This window comes from Cibotium barometz, chromosome 25 (genome assembly GCF_041138505.1).
Source record: "Cibotium barometz isolate CiBa-2024 chromosome 25, ASM4113850v1, whole genome shotgun sequence".
NCBI lineage: Eukaryota > Viridiplantae > Streptophyta > Polypodiopsida > Cyatheales > Cibotiaceae > Cibotium > Cibotium barometz.
Genome location: NC_141070.1, coordinates 35,906,277 through 35,926,323, shown reverse-complemented (window position 1 = coordinate 35,926,323; position 20,047 = coordinate 35,906,277). Strand labels below are relative to the sequence as shown.

The following is a 20,047-nucleotide window of genomic DNA, read 5'->3' as shown; positions in this document are numbered from 1 at the left end:
TACTTTACATTTGAAACATTATTTCCCAGAGTCAAAAATTTCCCAAGCACTTTTTCCATTTGAAGAACTCTTATTCATACTTGGGGGAATCTTAGCCTCATGTGTATAAACGCCCCGAGCCCTTTCCTTCTAATAATGGTCATAAGTCAATGGTTGATTATAATTAGTAACTCTAAATGGAACTCCTGATCGATCATGTATGCTTGAGCCCTCACGTAATCAACAATACTACTTTTTTCTATTTCGTATCACACTAGTGAAATGTAATTTTAAAAGAAAATCCATACGACATTGTGGCAGAGAGAGCTACCATGATTTCTCTCCAAAATCTAGAAGATTGAGGAGTAAGCTCTTTCCTTCTACTAATAGTCAGTGGTTTAATGTTCAATTGTCATGGTTAATAGTCAATGTTTTTGGTAATGGTCAACTACATGGTTAGGGGGTCAATGGCTATTGATGGTCAATCTTTGTCATGGTTAAGGTCCATGGCTATTGATGGTCAATCTTTGTTGTTTTATGCTTTGAGGATGTTTTATGGTATAAGCTTTATGGTTTATCTACTCCTTGGTAGTTGGCTTATCACACTTAACACACTCCTTGACAATTGGATTATCACACTCAACACACTTATTAATTAGAAAAAAAGGTGACTCTTGAAATTTTTGTGGAGTTCTAGTGTGCTCGACTCTCAAAACAATGTAAAATTTGAGAATTTCCCTTATGATAATTAATGATTAATAGTAATGGTCAATGGACATGGTAAAGGTTGATGTGGTCATGGTGGTCAAGTAAAGAAGACTTATTTAGCTTCATGCATGTTTGAGTTGGTAAGAATACACAATAGCAGAAGCGGGTTCAACATACAAAGCGCTGAATTGAAGCAGAGAGAGTAAAGAATATTATTGCTTGCAAAAAAAACTTGATTACAAAGTGATGGCATCTGCCCAACCGTGTGCTTAGGACAAGAATCTTTGATGGTGATCTAGATAGACTTTGGACATAGAATATTTTGCTTACAAGAGTACTTGAACAACACAATAAATATGATAATAAACTAAGGCTACCAAACTAGTCTATATATAGTACCCAGGGTTGGCATGGATACAGGTCGGCCACATTGGCCAACCTATGACAAAAGGTCCAATAGACCACATCATCTGACTGGGACCATATTAGACCAAAACAAAATCCCATAGAAACCTAGTGCAGCTACCATGGCCATCTGAGATTGTTTGGACCCTCAAATGGGCCCCACAACTACCCGAGAACAATGTGTCCTTGATTAGCTGTCTACTAGCACTCACCAATGTGGTCACATAGCCCACACAAACATGCATCCTACTTGGCAAAGTGCTAAGCTTACATTAGCCATCTCCTAATCATTGGGCCACACTTGGCCACCATCCAATGTCTAAACTAGGAACTGTCGGGTGTTATCTGAATGCTCACCACAATGGCCATTCCTCATAAAGGGGGCCTTACAAAATAGAGCACATCCATCACGTGTAGGAAAAACATGAGGGTGGAACATTGAGCAAATTCTCTTCTAATACCCCCCCTCAATGTCCACCCATAGGTGAACTACTTGCTCGATCCAATGACAAGTCAATGAGAAGATGGCACTCTAGCAAATCTCTCCCCAGAGCCTTTGTGAAAATGTCTACACAATTCTCTATCGCCTGTCAATAGACAAGCTTCACCTCTCTATCCATATTAAGTTCACACACATAATGATATTGTATCTCAATGTGCTTCGTGCAAACATAAAACACTAGGTTCTTGGTGATTGCCATGCAACTATGATTGTCACAGAGCAACATATTGTTGCTCCCTTTGAGCAACACCAATGTCTCCTAATAAGATCCTCCTCAACTAGACTGCTTGTGATGAAGTAAATCATGCTACCTTATAGAAGAATGTTAATGTAGGCTACTTCTTGCTAATCTAGGATGTAATTCCAGACCCAGTAAGAAAACAGTAAGTGAAATAGATTTCTCTAGGCCCCATCTTTGGCTCATACACCAATACTAAGTCATATAAATTCTTTAACTTGATGTGACTATAATGAAATATCTTCCTTCGATGTTTGATGACTTTTTATGACCATACCCTCTCAAAGTCTGTCACTCTAGTGAGAGTTTTACCTCTCCAAGGTCATGATCTATAACTACGTTTAGGAACCAAAAAATCTAAGGGTACTATATCCTCTAAGACAAATGCTAACCGAAATGGTATGTGACCATTTTGAGGGATGCGTAGTAGGGCCTAAAATGCAGTAAGAAGCTTGTGGTCCAAGTTATGTAGGTCCTACTGGATACTTTTGGTCCATAATATCTCTTTTAGTATTTTGGTGGTGCTTTCTTCTTGTCTATTACACCGAGAATAATACCCACTAGTCTTCTTGTGAACTATCATGAATTACTCTGCTAGATTATCTATAGTTTTCTTGAGAAAATGTGTCCCCTTCCCATACTACACAATCTCAGACGAGGCCAAACCTAGTTATTACACACTCATTAAAGAAATAGAGCAAGAGTAATGCTACGAGAAATATTATCTCTAATATTGTCTTTGCCTCCCCTTGTTTAGTAGCATGTCAATTAGAATGCTTGAAAGGATTTTCAGCTCAACCTCTATAGGTTGGATTCCCAAGACGAGGTTTCTTAACTTGGAAATGCCATCCAAGCTCTTGACAATGTGCCATCAAAGCTCGGCAATTGTGTTACACTATCTAAATGAATAAGGGCCTCACTCTCATAGAGATTATCCATTATCAATGGGATATAAAGATCATTCTAAAAGCTCCATGTAGGGCACAAATGGTGCACCCTATTTGGAGCACTAAGAGGGATCTTTAAGTGGCTATTTTGGCCTTCTTATGTGGGATGCCTTGGTGTTTGGAATGGTGAACTTTTACAACATTTCACTAGACCTTTATTTGATTTACGTGTTACTAGGATAAGATAGCATATGGATCTTGTGATTTTGGTGGATAGTAAGTTTTAATTAGGTATATAAACAATTAGGTGTGCCATGTGACAAACAAGAGGTTAAGTGTAGTGTTTGCTTTTAACTTAGAATCTACAATAATACACTAGTATCGAAAAGTAAGAGGTATATTTTCTTTATTCTCCATAGAATTTTAGTATATAATTTGCAACAACCAATAACCCATGTAAAAAGCAACCTACATTTGTTTTATCCTCCATAGAAGATGAGTATATCTCAGGTTTCCATTCTAACCTATGAGCTTACATAGACACAGCATATGTTGATTTAGGATAGTTAGTACATCACCATCTTACTATATTTTCTAATAGCATAAGAAGTAATAGCTGGATAAAATCTAGTGATCCATGTAAGAGGTCCATTATGTTTCCATAAGGGAGAAGATAGTAACATGTGACATAGACTTGGCATATGTATAAAAACGAGCATTGCTAGATATTCAGAAAAGCTTGGGCAAGGATGCGATTTAATATTTCATGGATCATTTGGATCATTTAATATTTCATGGATCATTTGAAAATGTAATACATTGGAGCCCAAACAAACCAAACGAGCACGTAAAGTACATTGGATAGTTCCTAGAAGCTACACGTGGCCAATTACCAATAGTGCAGCTCCTAATCATTATTCGCTTGAGTATCTATGTACATTGTTTATGCATTGTAAGATTATATATGCATACAAACTCTTTGTTCATCAGCTTCCATTCATACCATCGAAGCCCCAATGGGGTCACCTAGGATTATGTAATATAGTATGTAGGTCCAACTATTGTGGTTTTCTCATTTTCATAGAATCAAAAAATAAAAAACTACATACATGAGTGGGGTTTTTATTTTAGGGATAAAATCTTTTGAGTTGAGTGTAGAGAAAACTTAGTAGTTTTATTACCTTCAAATATGGTTAATGAATTAGAGAACAAAGCTCAATTTAAATGGAGTTTAGCCTCCGGGCTTTTGGTAGAGCTCGATTGTGTATATCACGGTGATGAGGGTCATCACTAGGAGAGCGGTGCCAGAGAGCAAGGACACGAGCAACCACGGCTTGGAGAAGTAATTTCGCATGAACTCGGCTTTCAATGCGTTGAGCCTGCGGTCGCAATGCTTGACAAGCTGCAGAGCAACCTCCTCATACTTCTGGCTGCAAACACGCGTGGTGTTGACGCACAGGTTGTTCCACATATTGGCCACCTCTTCGTTGCTGCCAATGTCTTGGGTGATGATGCCCTTCCTTATCAAGAGCGCCACATCGTCGGGCGTGTCAACCAAGTTGTTCATGAACCTGAGATAGGAAAGCACATGCACGTTATCTATAAGGTGGCTCTCATAGGCTATCAAGTTTCTGAACAGCCTCTCTGTGTCATCCCCCACCCTTATCTTGGGCAAATACAGTATTGCTCTATTTGGATCAAACCTTACTGCTAGCATATTGCCACGCTCTGTAGGCCTGAAGCTGATGCCGCTGTTGTGGAGATCAACTGCCCTCGGCAAAAGAGAGGGTTTCAGTACCAGATCGGCCTTCTTTGTGGAAGCTACTGTATGTGTCACCATTGCATACAGACAATCCAGCAAGTGTTTTCTAGCCCCTATTTGCTCTTGAATGCACGCCATCTTTTCATCTAATGTCAGGTGAAATGGCAGCACTTCAGAAGCTACTTCAATGAATAGAGACCCTAGTATATGCGACGCTTCCCCCTCTGACTTGCATGCTTCGTCCATCTTGAGGACCTCTAGAAGGCAAAACATGGGTATCTGATTCTCTAGTAGCACAAAGTCTTGCAGGATGGACTTCCTGAGAGGGAGTGGGAACCTGCTGCAGTAGTAGGAGTTGAAACTACCGGCCGCCTCTTCTTCAAGGTTTTGCTTGGCTTCTGCATGGTTAAAACGCAGGACTTCAATCACAAAAGCAGCATCTAGAGCCACCATGTAGGCTAGCTTCTCATCCACCTTGCTGCAAGCCATATCAGTATCATACTCCTGCCTCACCTTGTCTATCTCTCTGTAAAATTTATCTGCAAGAGAAGAGATCTTGTTACCACTCTTGAAGGTCCTCTCAGCATGCTTGGACGCCATTATCTTGTGTCTCTCCATCTCCTTCGCGGCTATGGCCTTGTACCTGTCGGCCTCTTGGTTGGAAGGGAAGGAGCTATGGTGAGGGCCAATGTCACAATGGTATGGGCCGATGGAAACCACCTGGGGTATGAAGGCTTCGTGCTTGAGGCCCCTTAAGGGGCTAGAGGCCATGAATATGGAAGGGCTAGGCGGAGAAACTGTAGTGGGATCTATGGTGGTGGCCAGTGCATCTTTGATATAAATTACCCATTTCTCTTCATCTTCTATGGGCCTCACATGAGATGAGAAGGACTCATGTCTATCAGCTGACCCCATCAAACCCAAATATATATATATATATGAGGAGATCTCAGAACAGAGAGATGATATCCAAGTGGGGAGGGCTGCCACAGGTGTTGATAAAGGAGATGGTGAGAAAATATGCTTTCCTTCAAGCTGGCAGTGGAGAGAATGTGCTTTCCTTCGAGAAGAAAAAGTATGAGGTCTTCTAGAGACGAAGAGTTGAGAAAAAATAATAATGAAGAAGAAGCAAGGTATTACTTTTGAAGCCCTCTCTCTACACTTCTTCTATTGGGGCTCTTGCCCCCTACGTTGCACTTCTTCTATTGGGGCTCTTGCTCCTACGTTACTTAGAGTCTAGACTAGTGAGAATCCTCCCATTATGTTTGTCATGTTACATTAGAAAGGCCTATATACAATTTTGGCTTTCCATTCCACAAAATTAGTAACCACGCAAGAGAAGGTTTAATGCCTTTATATATTTTTGGCAAGGGGCCTAGAATTTGAAGGCTTTCGTAAGGGGATTTTCTTTCTTTTATAAGAAAAAGTCTAATGTGAAATGAGGGGACAAAATAACTCAAAGCTCTGACATTCGACTTATGCATTTCCTGAATAGCCGATTTCTTTAACCGCAATTCTTGGAGCTCCTGCATCCTTGCTTGGTCACCAATCCTTTGTGCGTTGAGCCTTGTGTCACATGAATGACTAGTCTTTGTCACTTCTGTGATCTTAACTTTCTTTGTCAAAGGCGGGATTTCCAAAATTCCCTTCATTCTGTGATCTTAACTTTCTTCGTCAAAGGCGGGATTTCTAAAATTCCCTTCATTCTCTTGTCACTAAGTAGGGTGGGCTCCAGCGTACGGTCATATCTGAACCTAACCAAACGAAGCGAGTTCATGTCTTTCGGTATCACAGTGACTCTGTGTGCATGCGTGATATGGCTACATCTAGAAAAAATCGTAATTCATTCTTCGCATCTTGGTGACTTGTCAGACATTGCCTTTCGTTTGACCCAATATCTAATGAGCGTAGGTAAAACATGATATATATGATTGAATATAACATTTAAGACATTGCCTTTTGTTTGACCCAATATAGCCTAACAACACTTATGATGATAAAATAGGTCCAAATCACTACATCGCGATAGAGGCATATGAGACCTAATTGTCATACCCTCAATGCGCTATAGTGATTTCTTGCACAGAGCATTTCATTTCACAAAGTAGGTCATGGAAATAAGTAATAGATAACATACACGACAGAGAACGATGTATAGGACAAGAAAGTATGTCCAAAATATTATAACGCGATATGGCTACATAAAAAAAAACCGTAATTCATTCTTTGTGTCGTGGTGTAGTTACTTGTCAGACATTGCCTTTTGTTTGACCCAATATCTAATGAACGTAGGTAAAACATGATATATATGATTGAATATAACATTTTAGATCGGGAGTGATTGCTTGATAACTTACCAAAAGAATTATGTACGGAAAATGTTGAAGTGATGGATGCTTGCTTGATAAATTGCAGAGATGGTGTAGATGAGGCACGGCGGAGGAATACACGCACTTGAAAGAGGCAAAACGAAACGGCGGCAAAGAACAAGGACACTTGACATTTACCGAAGACGAGTACCACATTTATCGAGGACAAGCACGACACGTGTGAAAGAGCATGTCCACACTGCCAAGGAGGACGTGGGACCATACTCAATCATGCTCGGGGGGTGCACCTCAAAAAATGTAAGTCTACCACGTGCAATCATCAGGTGGGGTTTTTTTAATCCAAAATATTGGGTAAATTTACAGAAATACAATTACAAGAGGGGTATTTTAATTGTACTTTGGAAAAAAACCCGTAAGTCTATAAAGAAAAAGGGGTAGTTTTATTAGCTCAAAATTCACAGATAAGGGGTTTTTTAAATACCCCTTGAACGCACGTCGTAGGAGGGGCTTCCATATAGTGCACCCCCCGAGCAATCATGATGATTATGATCAATCAAATTTTGACACGTGTTATCATATGTGCGCAGAGCACATGGTGTGCCATCATGCAATTCTGCCACGTATACAGATCGTTAGTTTTCGTGGTGGATAAAGGTGACCATTTGTTGCTTCTTGCTCTCGTGCAATTTTTCTTGCAGTCATCTCGTGAAATTTTTCTCGCAGTCATCACCTTCATCCTACTTCTTGCTCTCCTACAATCAACTTCGTTGGTTGCTTCTTGCTCTCCTAGTGAATTTTGTGGTATGTTTTAGAATATTTTCGTGTTTCAATTTGGCTGAAGTTGTATAATTGTTTTATAAATATTCCATCAAAGATTGCTGCTTTTAGATTTTTATGAATTTAATTTATTTCTCCCAAATGTGTCATCAAATAACTACAATGCAAAGAGGGATCTCGGTGAGAACTAACGTACCTCTATCGTGTTGTAGTAATTTTGCCCACAATGGTAATTTGCTTGCATAAATTTCTTAAAAGCACTACAACGCGAGAAGAGGTCTTGGTGCGACTGTCTCAAGCATATCATGTTATAGTGATTTGTCCTACTATCGTTCTTTTTTTACTTTTTCAAAGATTTCATCGTTTAGATTTTTAAGAAATTAATTTTTTCCTTACAAATAATTGATCAAATTACTACAGCGCGAAGAGGGGAGTCAATGAGAACTCTCCCACCCATATCGCATTATAGTGATTTGTCCTACTGTCATTCTTGTAGTGATTTTTCTTAAAATCGTCATTGCCTTTGAAATATTGCATCAAATCACTATAACGTGAAGAGAGGGCTCCTTGTGGGAATTCTCCCACACGTATCATGTTGCAGTGATTTTGGCACATTTTTCCTTGCAATTTCATTTTCTCACTAATATTTCATCAAATTACTACAACGTGACTAGAGATGTCGGTGAGATTTCTCCAACGCTTATCGCGTTATACTGATCTTGGCTAATCCTTTATTATCTTACACAGAACTTTTGTCGTCCTGACATATTTCCTAGCTTGTAGATGGAACCTTTCGGGATTGAGGTTGAGTCTGATGTTGGCCTTCAAGAAACCCCAGATGAAAAGTTGTTCCACTTCTTGTATTAAGTTTGACAGCATCATCGCCATCCCAAAATCTCACGCATGTTTAATTTCAATTTCTCCATCGAAGACATGATCGTTTTTGCTCGTTCGTATCTTGAGGAGAAAGGGCAGCAATTTCAGCAGACCACTTTGAGTGGTACAGTCATGTTTGATGCGTCCAGTACGTGCACGTGAATGATATCGTGTCTTCAGCCACCCTGAGACAAAAGTTGAACAGGGATGTTTTAAAGGTGCCAGATGATAAGAAGAAGACACACAGTAAGTGCCCCATTCACAATCGCAATTGTCGTCTCGTGTAATGTCATGACAGTTTTGCATATGATCATTTTTGAATTTGAAATGTTAATCATGGATCTATGGGTATCCAAATCTTCCCATTTCTTTGTTTTGTTACTCGCCATTCTGCATGCTTAATACTTGCATTAGATCTCCTCCATATATCTTGTTTTCTTTCTATATTCATAAGTTTTATTGGTTGATTAATTTGGGATGCTTTGAACTACTACTTCGTTTTGGCTTTGTGTACAAGCTTCCTATATGTCCACCATAAACAGTTAGCTTTTTCTGCTCCTCCACCATGTCTTGTATGATTGAAATACCTGGAGCGTGCTTGATAATGTGTTTTCTCCATTCCCTGGGTTGACCATGTATTGATAAACTACAATACTTCTTTGCAAACCAAGGGGTATGATAGTATATAATATGCTTCAAGAGAATAAAAGAATACATTAATTAATATATTTTTTGATATACAATATAAAAACTAGTTCAATGCATAATCAATCTAATACCATACAGTGGGTGATGTGTTGATCCGTCCATGCATCAATCATTGATCTCTTGAACTCATCTAGCACCGTTTGAAATATCTCATGTTCCTCCTTCGTCCACACTTTCTTGTCAGAGAACTTAAACATAGTGTCTAGAGATTTCCACACCTTGGCTTTCCATGTTCTTGCTTGACCATTGTCTGTATGGTCTACTACTACATTGTGAACACACTTCCATCTGTTGTATTTTACGATCTGCACTGATCGTCTTCTTCTACGACCTTCTGGTGTTGGTTCAAATAGAAACCTTCTTGCTTTAACACCCCCAATGGAAGGTTTCTTAGGTACATTCTTGGGTAGAAGCATGTTAACGTGCTACGCTTTTTATGCTAGTTCACATGTGTGAACAAGCATTTCTAGTTAGCATAAGTTTAGGCATGTAAGTCACTATATTAGTAATCATATTTAAAACTTCTGGCTAATACAAAAAGCTCAAATGAGCACTTCAAAAAAAAAGAATAATCAATGAAAGTTGTGGTATATTGAATTACGAGCTAGTCTTTGAAGCTAGTTAGCACGGGCGTTACAGCGGAGTGGTGGGGTGATGAAGTGCAAAGGCCAAAGCACCATGGAGCCCGCAAGCAAGGCGACGCATTCGCGTTCTCCTATACACAGAAAACACAGAGCCCCTTCTGCTTCTCCATCTTCCTGCAAAAGCGCAAAGCGATCTCAAGGTTCCCCAATGTCCCTCTTGGGTACTCTCTCTCTCTCTCTCTCTCTCTCTCTCTCTCTCTCTTGTGCGGGTTCTGTGTGTTTTCTCTTCTACTTTTGGCTTCAGTACCACAAGAAGCTCCATGCAATACAATTTAGCACATTTCCATGCAATATAGTTGAGCACATTTCCCTTTATAGTTGAGCACATTTCCCTTTGATGTGTGCAGGCCGATGGAAAGCTCCGAAGGTTGTGATCCCCATACAAGAAAAATTCTGGTACAACTTTGGTAGAGTTCAATGCTGCTTATGGCCTTTCCATGGAGGGTTTAGATCCCAAAATGGTTAGGTGGGAGCAGGTCACTGATGCTGAATGGTTCAGTGTGTTCAAACAAACAAAGGATCCCAGCCCAGTACCGCATCAAATGCAGCACAATCCACACCAAAATGTATGAGTCGATGATGAACTACAATCTATACCAGAAGGCCCCAACCAACATGGAAATTTCCTCTGCATTTGCAAAGGATTTCGTGAAAGAATTCAGTCCTACCGTGATTGCAAGCGGGACAGCCATTAGGTTCAATTGGGCCGAGTTTGCAGTGCAGTACTTGCAGGATATTCGAGAGAAGGGCTATTATGAGGGCCATGTTAACAAGTGGAGACTACGCAATCTTCAGCTTCCAGCTTCAAAAATTGAGGATGAGTCTGCTGACATCTGCGAGGAAAACATGGCATTGGCAGGAAAGAGTACTGCCAAATCTACCAAGGCCACACTTCAGCCTCATCAAGATAGTCGCGATAGGAGATGGAAGCTTCTTCATTTTGTGGGTTGGAGGAATCGCAGTGCATGAAGGCAGCTATCCTTCAAATGAAAACACAACTACATTATGAGAAACAAAATCTAAACAAAGCGCAAGAGGGCCTGGAACTTGCTAGGGCTTTGAATGCAAAAAATGCGAAGGTCACTCCTATTGTCATGGCCATGAGACAGAGGTTGCAAGCAGCTGAGATGGAGTTGCAGGCTCTATTCCAAAGCAATGATGTGGATGCCCAGTGAAATATGGAGCTTGAAGTCAGAATAGAGACAACCAAAGATACCATAGAGGCTATGGGGTTTGCTCTTCGTGAAGATGACCCCATAGATAGTGACATAGACATAACCTGTAAACTGGTGAGTGTCCGTAAGTTTCATCTCTGCACTTTATGTTTGGTACATGTGCTCAGGTAACTCATGTACTTACCATGCTCTTTTTGTCTTGGTTTTATAGATTGAGGTGGAAATTGCAAAATCCAAGGTGTAGAACTCTGAAAGCCAACTTGAACTTCTGATGCACATGCAGTCCAAGCTGTGTTGAAAGAATGGTAGAGGGGGAGGAGACACACACAAGAGCAAACCCTAATGTATATTACAAACCCTAACCATAGAGGGAAGCCATCTCCACTCTCACACAAAGCATAATGTACTAATCCATAATCCACACAACACACTATGAGTTGTGTCTACACTCATCTAACCCTAGCTAATGTCCACACACTATGACCAACTGGACACGTGGTCATTTATGTCTCACACATGTTCCTACCTAATCTGCCAGCACATAGCATATCTGGCTCATACTGACATCGAGCTTGAATCTCAATAGCCCCTCTCAAGCTCATGATGTACTGCCGATGAAGATGTAGATGAGCTTGGGATATCAAGACTCTCAACACTCCCCCTCAAGCTCATCCCATGTACTCCCAACATAGTACGGAAGTACTCAAACATTTTCCTGCTAAGTGGCTTCGTAAAGATGTCTTCCACCTGCTCATCAGTCTTCACATACTGAAGATCAACTGTACCATCCAGCACCTTTTCTCTGACAAAGTGATAATGGACCTCTATGTGTTTGGTCCTCGCATGAAACACTAGATTCTTTGCCAACAGTATACTGCTCATGTTGTCACAATGAATGACAACTTTGCCATCAATAGGCTCACATAAATCTGCCAAGAGACCCTTTAACCATACTGCCTCACAAGTAGCAATGGCTGCACCCCTGTATTCAGCCTCTGTACTGGATAAAGCAACTGTAGGTTGCTTCTTGCTACTCCAACTCACCATGGCACTTCCAAGTGTAAAAGCATATCCACTAGTAGACCTCCTGTCATATGCGCTACCTGCCCAATCAGCATCTGTGTAGCCATGTATGTCCAAGCTTTTACCACTCTCATAAAGTAGACCATAATGTGCAGTGGTCTTCACATATCTCATGATGCGTCTCACTGCATCCAAATGTGGTATCTTTTGCTTTGTAACAACTAGCAAGCTCATCAAACACCACATCTCGTGAGATGACCACTTGTCTAGTTTGTGGATTATAACATTTGTATGCCTTTCGATCCTGTGCATATCCAACAAATACACATTTCTCTGCCCTAGGATCCAACTTCCTTCTTCTTTCATCAGGCACATGTACATAAGCTATGCATCTAAAAACTTTGAGGTGTCCCAATATCTGGCCTATAACCTGTAAGCCGCATCTCTGGCGTGCTTCCATGAATGGCTGCTGTAGGCGTTTTGTTCAGTATATACACTGCAGTAGCACATGCTTCTGCCCAATAGTAATCTGGCATGCTCTTTTCATTGAGCATCGCCCTAGCCACTTCATATATGACTCTATTCTTTCTCTCAGCCACACCATTCTACTGAGGTGTATACCTGCAAGTCAACTGTCTTCTTATTCCATGCTTCCTCAAGAAATGCTCAAAAGCCTTTGAGGTGTATTCACCACCTCCATCTGTCCTCAGACATTTAATCCAACAGCCATATTGCTTTTCTGCAAAAGCTTTGAAATCCATGAACTTTTCCAACACTTCACTCTTCTCTCTCAGAAAGTATATCCATGTCATCCTGCTGAAATCATCTATGAATGTCACATAGTATAAACTGCCTTTGATAGATGGGTTTTGTGCAGGACCCCATACATCACTATGTACGATCTCAAGTGGCCTGTTACTCATATTTCCTTCTCTAGGAAACCTCAACCTTGCTTGCTTTCCAAACTAACAGGCTTTACAAACATGCATATGTCCATCATATTTGAACCTAGGCAATCCACTGACAATGCCTCTTGTTTGCATGTTCTTTAATCTCTGTATATTGACATGTCCAATCCTCTTATGCCACATATCAATGTCCTGTACCACATTCCTGCTTTTAGAGAACATGGCTGATTTTAGCTCAGGAATTCCAGCATCCAGCTTAAACAATCTGCCTTCTTTCTTACCTTTAGCAATTACTCTACATCCATGTTTGAAATCTTCAACGAAGCATCCATGCTCGTTGAAACGAACCTGTAATCCCTGTTCCACCATTTGACCAAACTGAGGCCAAGCTCTTTGTGATAGAAGGCACGTACAATACATCAGACATAGATTTTGTTTGACCATTGTGCATGACCGATGGTACACTTCCAACATGTGTAATGACATGCTGGGTATCATCATCTGTTTCCACATAGCCTTTTACATCCATAGGCTTCATATGCTCAAACCATTCACCATGACATGTCATATGGTTTGATGCTCCTGAGTCCATATACCATGTATCATCATTCTCAGCATTTGTCATCATCGATCCCACAACATGCTTCATGGCAAACAAATGATTTGCAGTGCCATCATTACTGCTTGATGCATAGTTTCTACCATGTTGTGCATAATTTCCACCATAATGACCACCACGTTGTGCTCTACCCCCTCTCAAATCATTCTGTTTGCGGAAACAATCTCTCGCCATATGTCCAAATTTGCCACAGTAATGGCATTCCACATCTTGCATAGAATTTTGTTGGCCTTGCCAACGTCCTCGACCCTCCCTCGACCACGGGGGTTACCTCTGCCTCTCTGAGGTGCATATCCACCACGACCACCTCGAGCACCATATGAAGGCTGAAAATTCTGCTGTGATGACATGTCCTGCCATCCACGACCATTACCACCACGTCCACGTGATGCGAATCTCCCCCTGCCTCTAAAGCCTCTCTGCGAGTAGAAAGCCTGATTTCTGCCATCATCATGGCTAGTAGATGCATCCAGAAATGAATCACCGAGTTTGATTTCCTCAACCAACAAGAGTGAAACCAACTCATCGAAGTCGGGTAAACCTGTACTCCTCACTGAGATAGATGTATCAAATGATTTATATTCCTTGCCAAGGCCACGCAAGGTAATATCCAACCACCAAATCAGCATCAGGCATGGGGGCATTTATTGTGGCCAATGCATCTGCAAACTTCTTGATTTCTTGCACATAATCATGTATTCTCCTTTTATTCCTTTTCACATTATGTACTGAGACTTGCGAGCACTCGTATCTGTATCAAACATCTTGACCAAAGTATCCCATGCATCTTTGGGATTCTCAGCATCCTGTATGTGTATGAGCATAGCATCAGATATACATATAGACAGATAATGCAGCACTTTGAATGCTCTTTCTCACCATTGCTTATGAGCAATAAGCTGCTCTGCTGTGTAGGTTGTCGAGGTAGCTCAGGCTTTGGCTCAGCACCTGTAATGAGATTCCAAAAATCTTTTCCTTTCAAGAAACTTTTTATCCTGTACTTCCATGCCTGGAAGTTCTTCCTATCCAGCTTTTCACCAACAATCTGTACTAGATTATCCGACATGTTTGCTCAATGTATACACCTTCCGTACACTTCAAATCTGTAAATGAGCCTTCCTTAGCTCAACCACACTCCAATGAATGTTCCAGATACTCTAATGTAGCCAACAATCTTCAAATTTGATGTAGAAAATCAACCTGTATGCATCCAAGATGAACTGTCTCACGCAGTCCAAGATACCCTGCTTTGATACGCTTTCCAAGGCTCCAAATCACAATGTAGTGGTGCAATCAAGTATGGGCAACTTGAATTGACACCTAAACAACCTCAATGTAGAGTATCAACACCATCTGACATGTGTACATATCAATTTTTGAAAACCCCTTTCTCTGTTTTGGGAAAAACTAGAAAAACCAGTAGTAATTTAGCTCTAATTTCTTCAATATTTGTCCAAATTGAGCAACCAGGCATTCATTAGCTTAGAAATAGTGTCCATCAACTCCATGTAAGAGGAATTTATCCAATTGGTTAAGATCAAAGATTAATTGCTCAATTAAAATTGCTCTGTTTCTCTGCAACCTGGTGGACAGCCTGTTTAATCAGCTCATTCCCAGCCCAATTAGGCATATTTCATCAATTCAATCACATAGCCCTCTTCTCCAAAGTGTAAAGCAACCAATTGCTAAAGAAATTGTGGAAGATATCAACCAACCAAGTAGGAATCGATCTCCTCGTACCAAAATAGTGAAAAAAAATCCTCTGTTTTCTCTGTGCTGGCTGCGCCACCTGCTCTACAGTGATTTGGGAAGGTTTGGAGTACTATTTGATGATGGGTTTGAGTCCCCAACACACCTAAGCATGTGTGCAATCCATCAATGGTTGGATTTTTGCCAAAAACTCACTCCAAATGCATCAATTTCTGACTTGCTTTTCTCTGTTTTGTGAGAGCTCAAAAACCAGAGTTTTTCACTCAATCAAATGCATTCAAATTGCTCCAAAATTGGTTTAAGGCTTGCATAGGGGTTGCCAATACATCCCTCTTTGTCAAATACATATGTCTTTTGCCAGATTTACATGTATTTCCACCATACATCAATGCTTTCAAGCTTTAATGGAAAGCTTCCAAAAAACTAGAATTTTTCTTTGCTTTGATTTGCTCTAGATTGCTTTGTTTTTGCTTGAATCACCTGCAATCCGCTCAAGGATGTTTAGAAGACCTTACCCGGTAGGCCAAGCTCTCAGATCTGATAGTATTCGGTGTGCTCCAAGCTTCACAGCTCCAATGGCAAGCTTCACAGCTTCTCTTCACAGCTTCTTCTCCCTCTTCACTCACTCACTCATAAACCCTAATAAACAGCACAAGGCTCTGATACCATGTTGAAGAGGGAGAGGAGACACACACACAGGAGAAAACCCTAATGTATATTGCAAACCCTAACCATAGAGGGAAGCCACCTCCACTCTCACACAAAGCATAATGCACTAATCCATAATCCACACAACACACTATGAGTTGTGTCCACACTCATCTAACCCTAGCTAATGTCCACACACTATGACTAGTTGGACACGCGGTCATTTATGTCTCACACATGTTCCTACCTAATCTGCCAGCACATAGCATAGCTGGCTCATACTGACATTGAGCTTGAATCTCAACAAGCTGCAGGGCTCATTTCTCCAAACTGCCCTAACTAATCTAGCCCTTGCTAGTTTTATGAAGGATAGAGAGGTGCAAGACAGCATCGGAACAAACCTGTGTACTGGCTGTGGTCTGCCCCTTGAGGTCCAACCATTCCTTGCAATGGTCAAGCTCCCTTGTGAGCATAATTATCACCTTCTGTGCTTTGCTACTACATGCTCCCTTGGGACTGTATGTAGGGCTCCCTTCTACAAAAAAAGCATACCTATCGCATGGTTGTGTAACCTTGCAACACAACGACATCCAACCACACCAGAGATTGGTAAGAAACCATACTTGAATGTATGCTTGCTAGCTAGCATACAGGACATACAGTCTGCAAGCTTGATCATATTGGGAATAAAAGGTGTGCTAGTTAGCATAATGAATATGCTAATTAGCATGCCAGGTATGCTAGTTATCATACTAGATATGCTAGTTAGCATATACAGTATGATAGTTAGCATATTGCATATGCTAATTAACATATCCAGTATACTAGTTGGCATACTAGATATCCTAGTAGGATGCTAACTAGCATATACCCTATATGCTAGTTAGCATACCCTGCATGCTAACTAGCATCCTCGTTAGATTCCTCTATATGCTAACTAGCATCCTAGAGTAAGCATACCCTGTATACTAACTAGCATAGCATATATACTAGTTAGCATACCCAATACGCTAACAAGCATACCGGATATGCTAATTAGCATATCAAGTAGGCCTACTAGCATATCCAGTATGCTAACTAGCATACGGGATATGTTAACTAGCATGCTAACTAGCATACTGGATATGCTAAAAAGCGTATCCAGAATGCTAATAAACACAATGGATATACTAGTTAGGATACTGGATACGCTAACTAGCATACAAGATACGCTGATTAGCGTAACCAGTATGCTAACTAGCACACTGGATATGCTAGTTGGATGAGTGGATGCTAATTAGCATATCCAATATGCTAGTAAGCATATTGGGTATGCTTATTAGCATACCAGAGTTAGCATATTGAATGCTAATTAGCATATCCAGTATGCTAGTTAGCATATTGGATTGCTATCTGAAATGCTAATTAGCATACAGGATATGCTAATTAGCATATCCTGTATGCTAACTAGCATACTGGTTATGCTGATTAGCATACTGAATATGCTAGTTAGCATACTTGATATGCTATTAAGCATGTTAGATATGCTAATTACCAATTTTTACATGCTAGGCATTTTGGAGCATATTGGATTAGCTTAGAGGTTATAAGGTCTACTAGTTAGCATACTAGGTATGCTAGTTAGCATATTGGATATGCTTATTAGCATACCGGATATGCTAGCTGGAATGATAGTTAGCATACAGGATATACTAATTAGCATATCCAGTATGCTGGTTAGTATACTGGATATGCTAATTAGAATATCCTGTATGCTAACTAGCATACTGGATATACTAATTAGCATACTTGATATGCTATTAAGCATGTTGGATATGCTAATTAGCATATACTGTGCTCTAGTAAGCACATAGAAGCTTTTGGGTACACTTGAATTGCTTAGAGATTATAAGGTTTACTAGTTAGCATACCTGGTATGCTTGTTAGCATACTTGATATTCTAGTTAGCATATATGATTATGCTAGCTAGCATACACGGGAATGCTAATTAGCATACTGGCCTAGCTGCACACATAGTTAGCATATGAAACATACTATGTAGCATACATGACATGCTTATAAAGGGTGTAATCAAAGTTTTTTTTGTTGCACGCCTCTCAAAGCTCCTGCATGATGTGGGCAGTGTGCATGACACCAAAGATAAGGGAAAGGCTGCAACTGAGAACCCTTCGACTGAGAAGGGTGGTGAGCTAGATACAATGAATGAAGGAGTAGATGCGGGATCCCAGTAAATGCAAAGTGCAAGCATGAAAACAACAGAGGAAGGCGGTGACGTGAGCAGTAAATCAGAAGAAGATGATTTTTTTGTCATGGTTCCTTATGCGCGTGCCATGCCTGCTACAACTGACACAGTAAAAACTTCTCAGTAGACAATGGCTAGTGCCAGTGCATCAGGGGAAACATTGAAGACTAACAGCATTGAGGACCCATAGGAAGTTGGTGATAACAACCCTCTCGATGCGAAAGGCTAAGGCAAAGAGAAAAGTGGGCCCGGAAGAGGTACCTAAAGAAACTGCAAGCAACGGCTATGGTTCCCATAAGAAGATGGAGGACAAAGCTGAAAGCACCAAAGGTGAAAAGAAAGCCACCCGCTCAAGAGCTTGCAAAAAACTGTGTTAAGACCTTTCCTTTTTTGCCCAGATTCTGTACTGTAAGCAGGCAACTGTCATTGTTCAGTTGTTTAGCCTTTACTTAGTGTTCCCATACCTATGCCCTTCACTCTTATGGCTATGCCATTTTGAAAACTTAATGCCTCTTGTGGCTGTCATGTAATTTTTTTTATTTTTCCGGTGAAAATATCTTTGTGTAATATAATGTTGAGCAGCAGTCCATTATAAATTTCTGTCAATCTATGAACTTCTTCACTTCGTATCGCTGTTTCTTTGCAGAGGAAGAGAAACTGGCAGAAATTACGGAAATGGCAAGTCCGCAAAGCCAGGCAGATAAGGAGACAAAAATTGGTTATATATGCTGAATGGTATCGTCTTCCAGACCCAATATGCGTGCCTAAACGACTGTGTGATGAAAAAAGGGCTCTTTTACTAGATCTCAACAGTCTTTTGCTGAGAGTGGTAGAGACTCGCTTCGGCGAAAAGCCCCCTACATATGCAGATGAAATGTTAAAATACAATGTAGAGGATAAGCAGGTGTTCTGTCGCAAGGACAGCCACATGTTTATGAATTGGTGTCTTCAGTTCTTCAGTGTGTATATTTGGAGCACAAGCATGCATCGTAAAGTCATGAATATTTACAGGGCTGTTTTTAAATTGCAGGTGCCAAGGATTGCCGTTTTTTTGCGCAAGAGCACTGCAGTCCGCAACCTTGGCAGATCTTAAATAAACCTATGTTTATGAAAGATTTAGCCTTGTTTTGGAAATACAATCCGGCGTACAACACCCAAAATACGCTTCTGATTGATGATAGCCTCTACAAAGTGTTTCAGAACCCAACACAAGCTTGGCTCGTTACTCCGAAGCTAGAGGACTAGAGTGCTGAGGAGAGATAGAAACTTTGAAAGACTGGCTTTTTCTTTGGCTGCAGTCGGATGATCGGGCACCGTATGTTGCTGACAATTTCTTTGATACAGGCTCTGATAACTTCTCTGATGCAGTCATCAAACAGTTGCTAGAGGCTGAGAGACAAGCAGAACTTCGTCGTCGCTCGCAAACAAAAGAAAGATGACCTAGAAGCAGAGAGAGAGGAGAAAGATGACCTAGAAGCAGAGAGAGAGGAGAAAGCTAGCTGGAGAGGGAAAGAGAAGAAAAGGGACAACAGAGAGGCTGGAGAGGGAAAGAGAAGAAAAGGAAAAAGTAGAGGAAAAGGAGAAAGTAGAGAAAAAGGAGGGAGCAAAAAATCCCGGTCACTACAAACGCCCTCTGAGGAGGCCTAAAGATTTTTGGCGGGTGTGACTCATTGTAAAATTAAACCCTATGTAATGTTATTTGATGCTAGAAGTTAATGATGAGATAATCTTTTCAACAGTTGCCTCCTACTATTCCATTTTTATGTGTTACAGAATTATGTATTGGGTTAGCACACACTATAAAGTAGCAAGTATACAATTAGCATATACTGTGGTAGTTAGCATACACTATATGCTAGTTAGCATAATCCTGTATGCTAGTTAGCACACTATATAGTAGCTAGTT

The 20,047-nt window shown here is 40.6% G+C and overlaps 1 protein-coding gene across 1 annotated transcript; it reads right to left on the bottom strand.

The window, feature by feature from the left end:
* Window positions 1-3,914: 3,914 nt before the first annotated feature.
* LOC147624510 (putative UPF0481 protein At3g02645) lies at window positions 3,915-5,410 on the bottom strand. The gene has a single exon (XM_086819975.1). It carries the CDS (start codon window positions 5,394-5,396, stop codon window positions 3,951-3,953), a length of 1,446 nt encoding a protein of 481 aa, XP_086676101.1. The 5' UTR covers window positions 5,397-5,410; the 3' UTR covers window positions 3,915-3,950.
* Window positions 5,411-20,047: the final 14,637 nt, after the last annotated feature.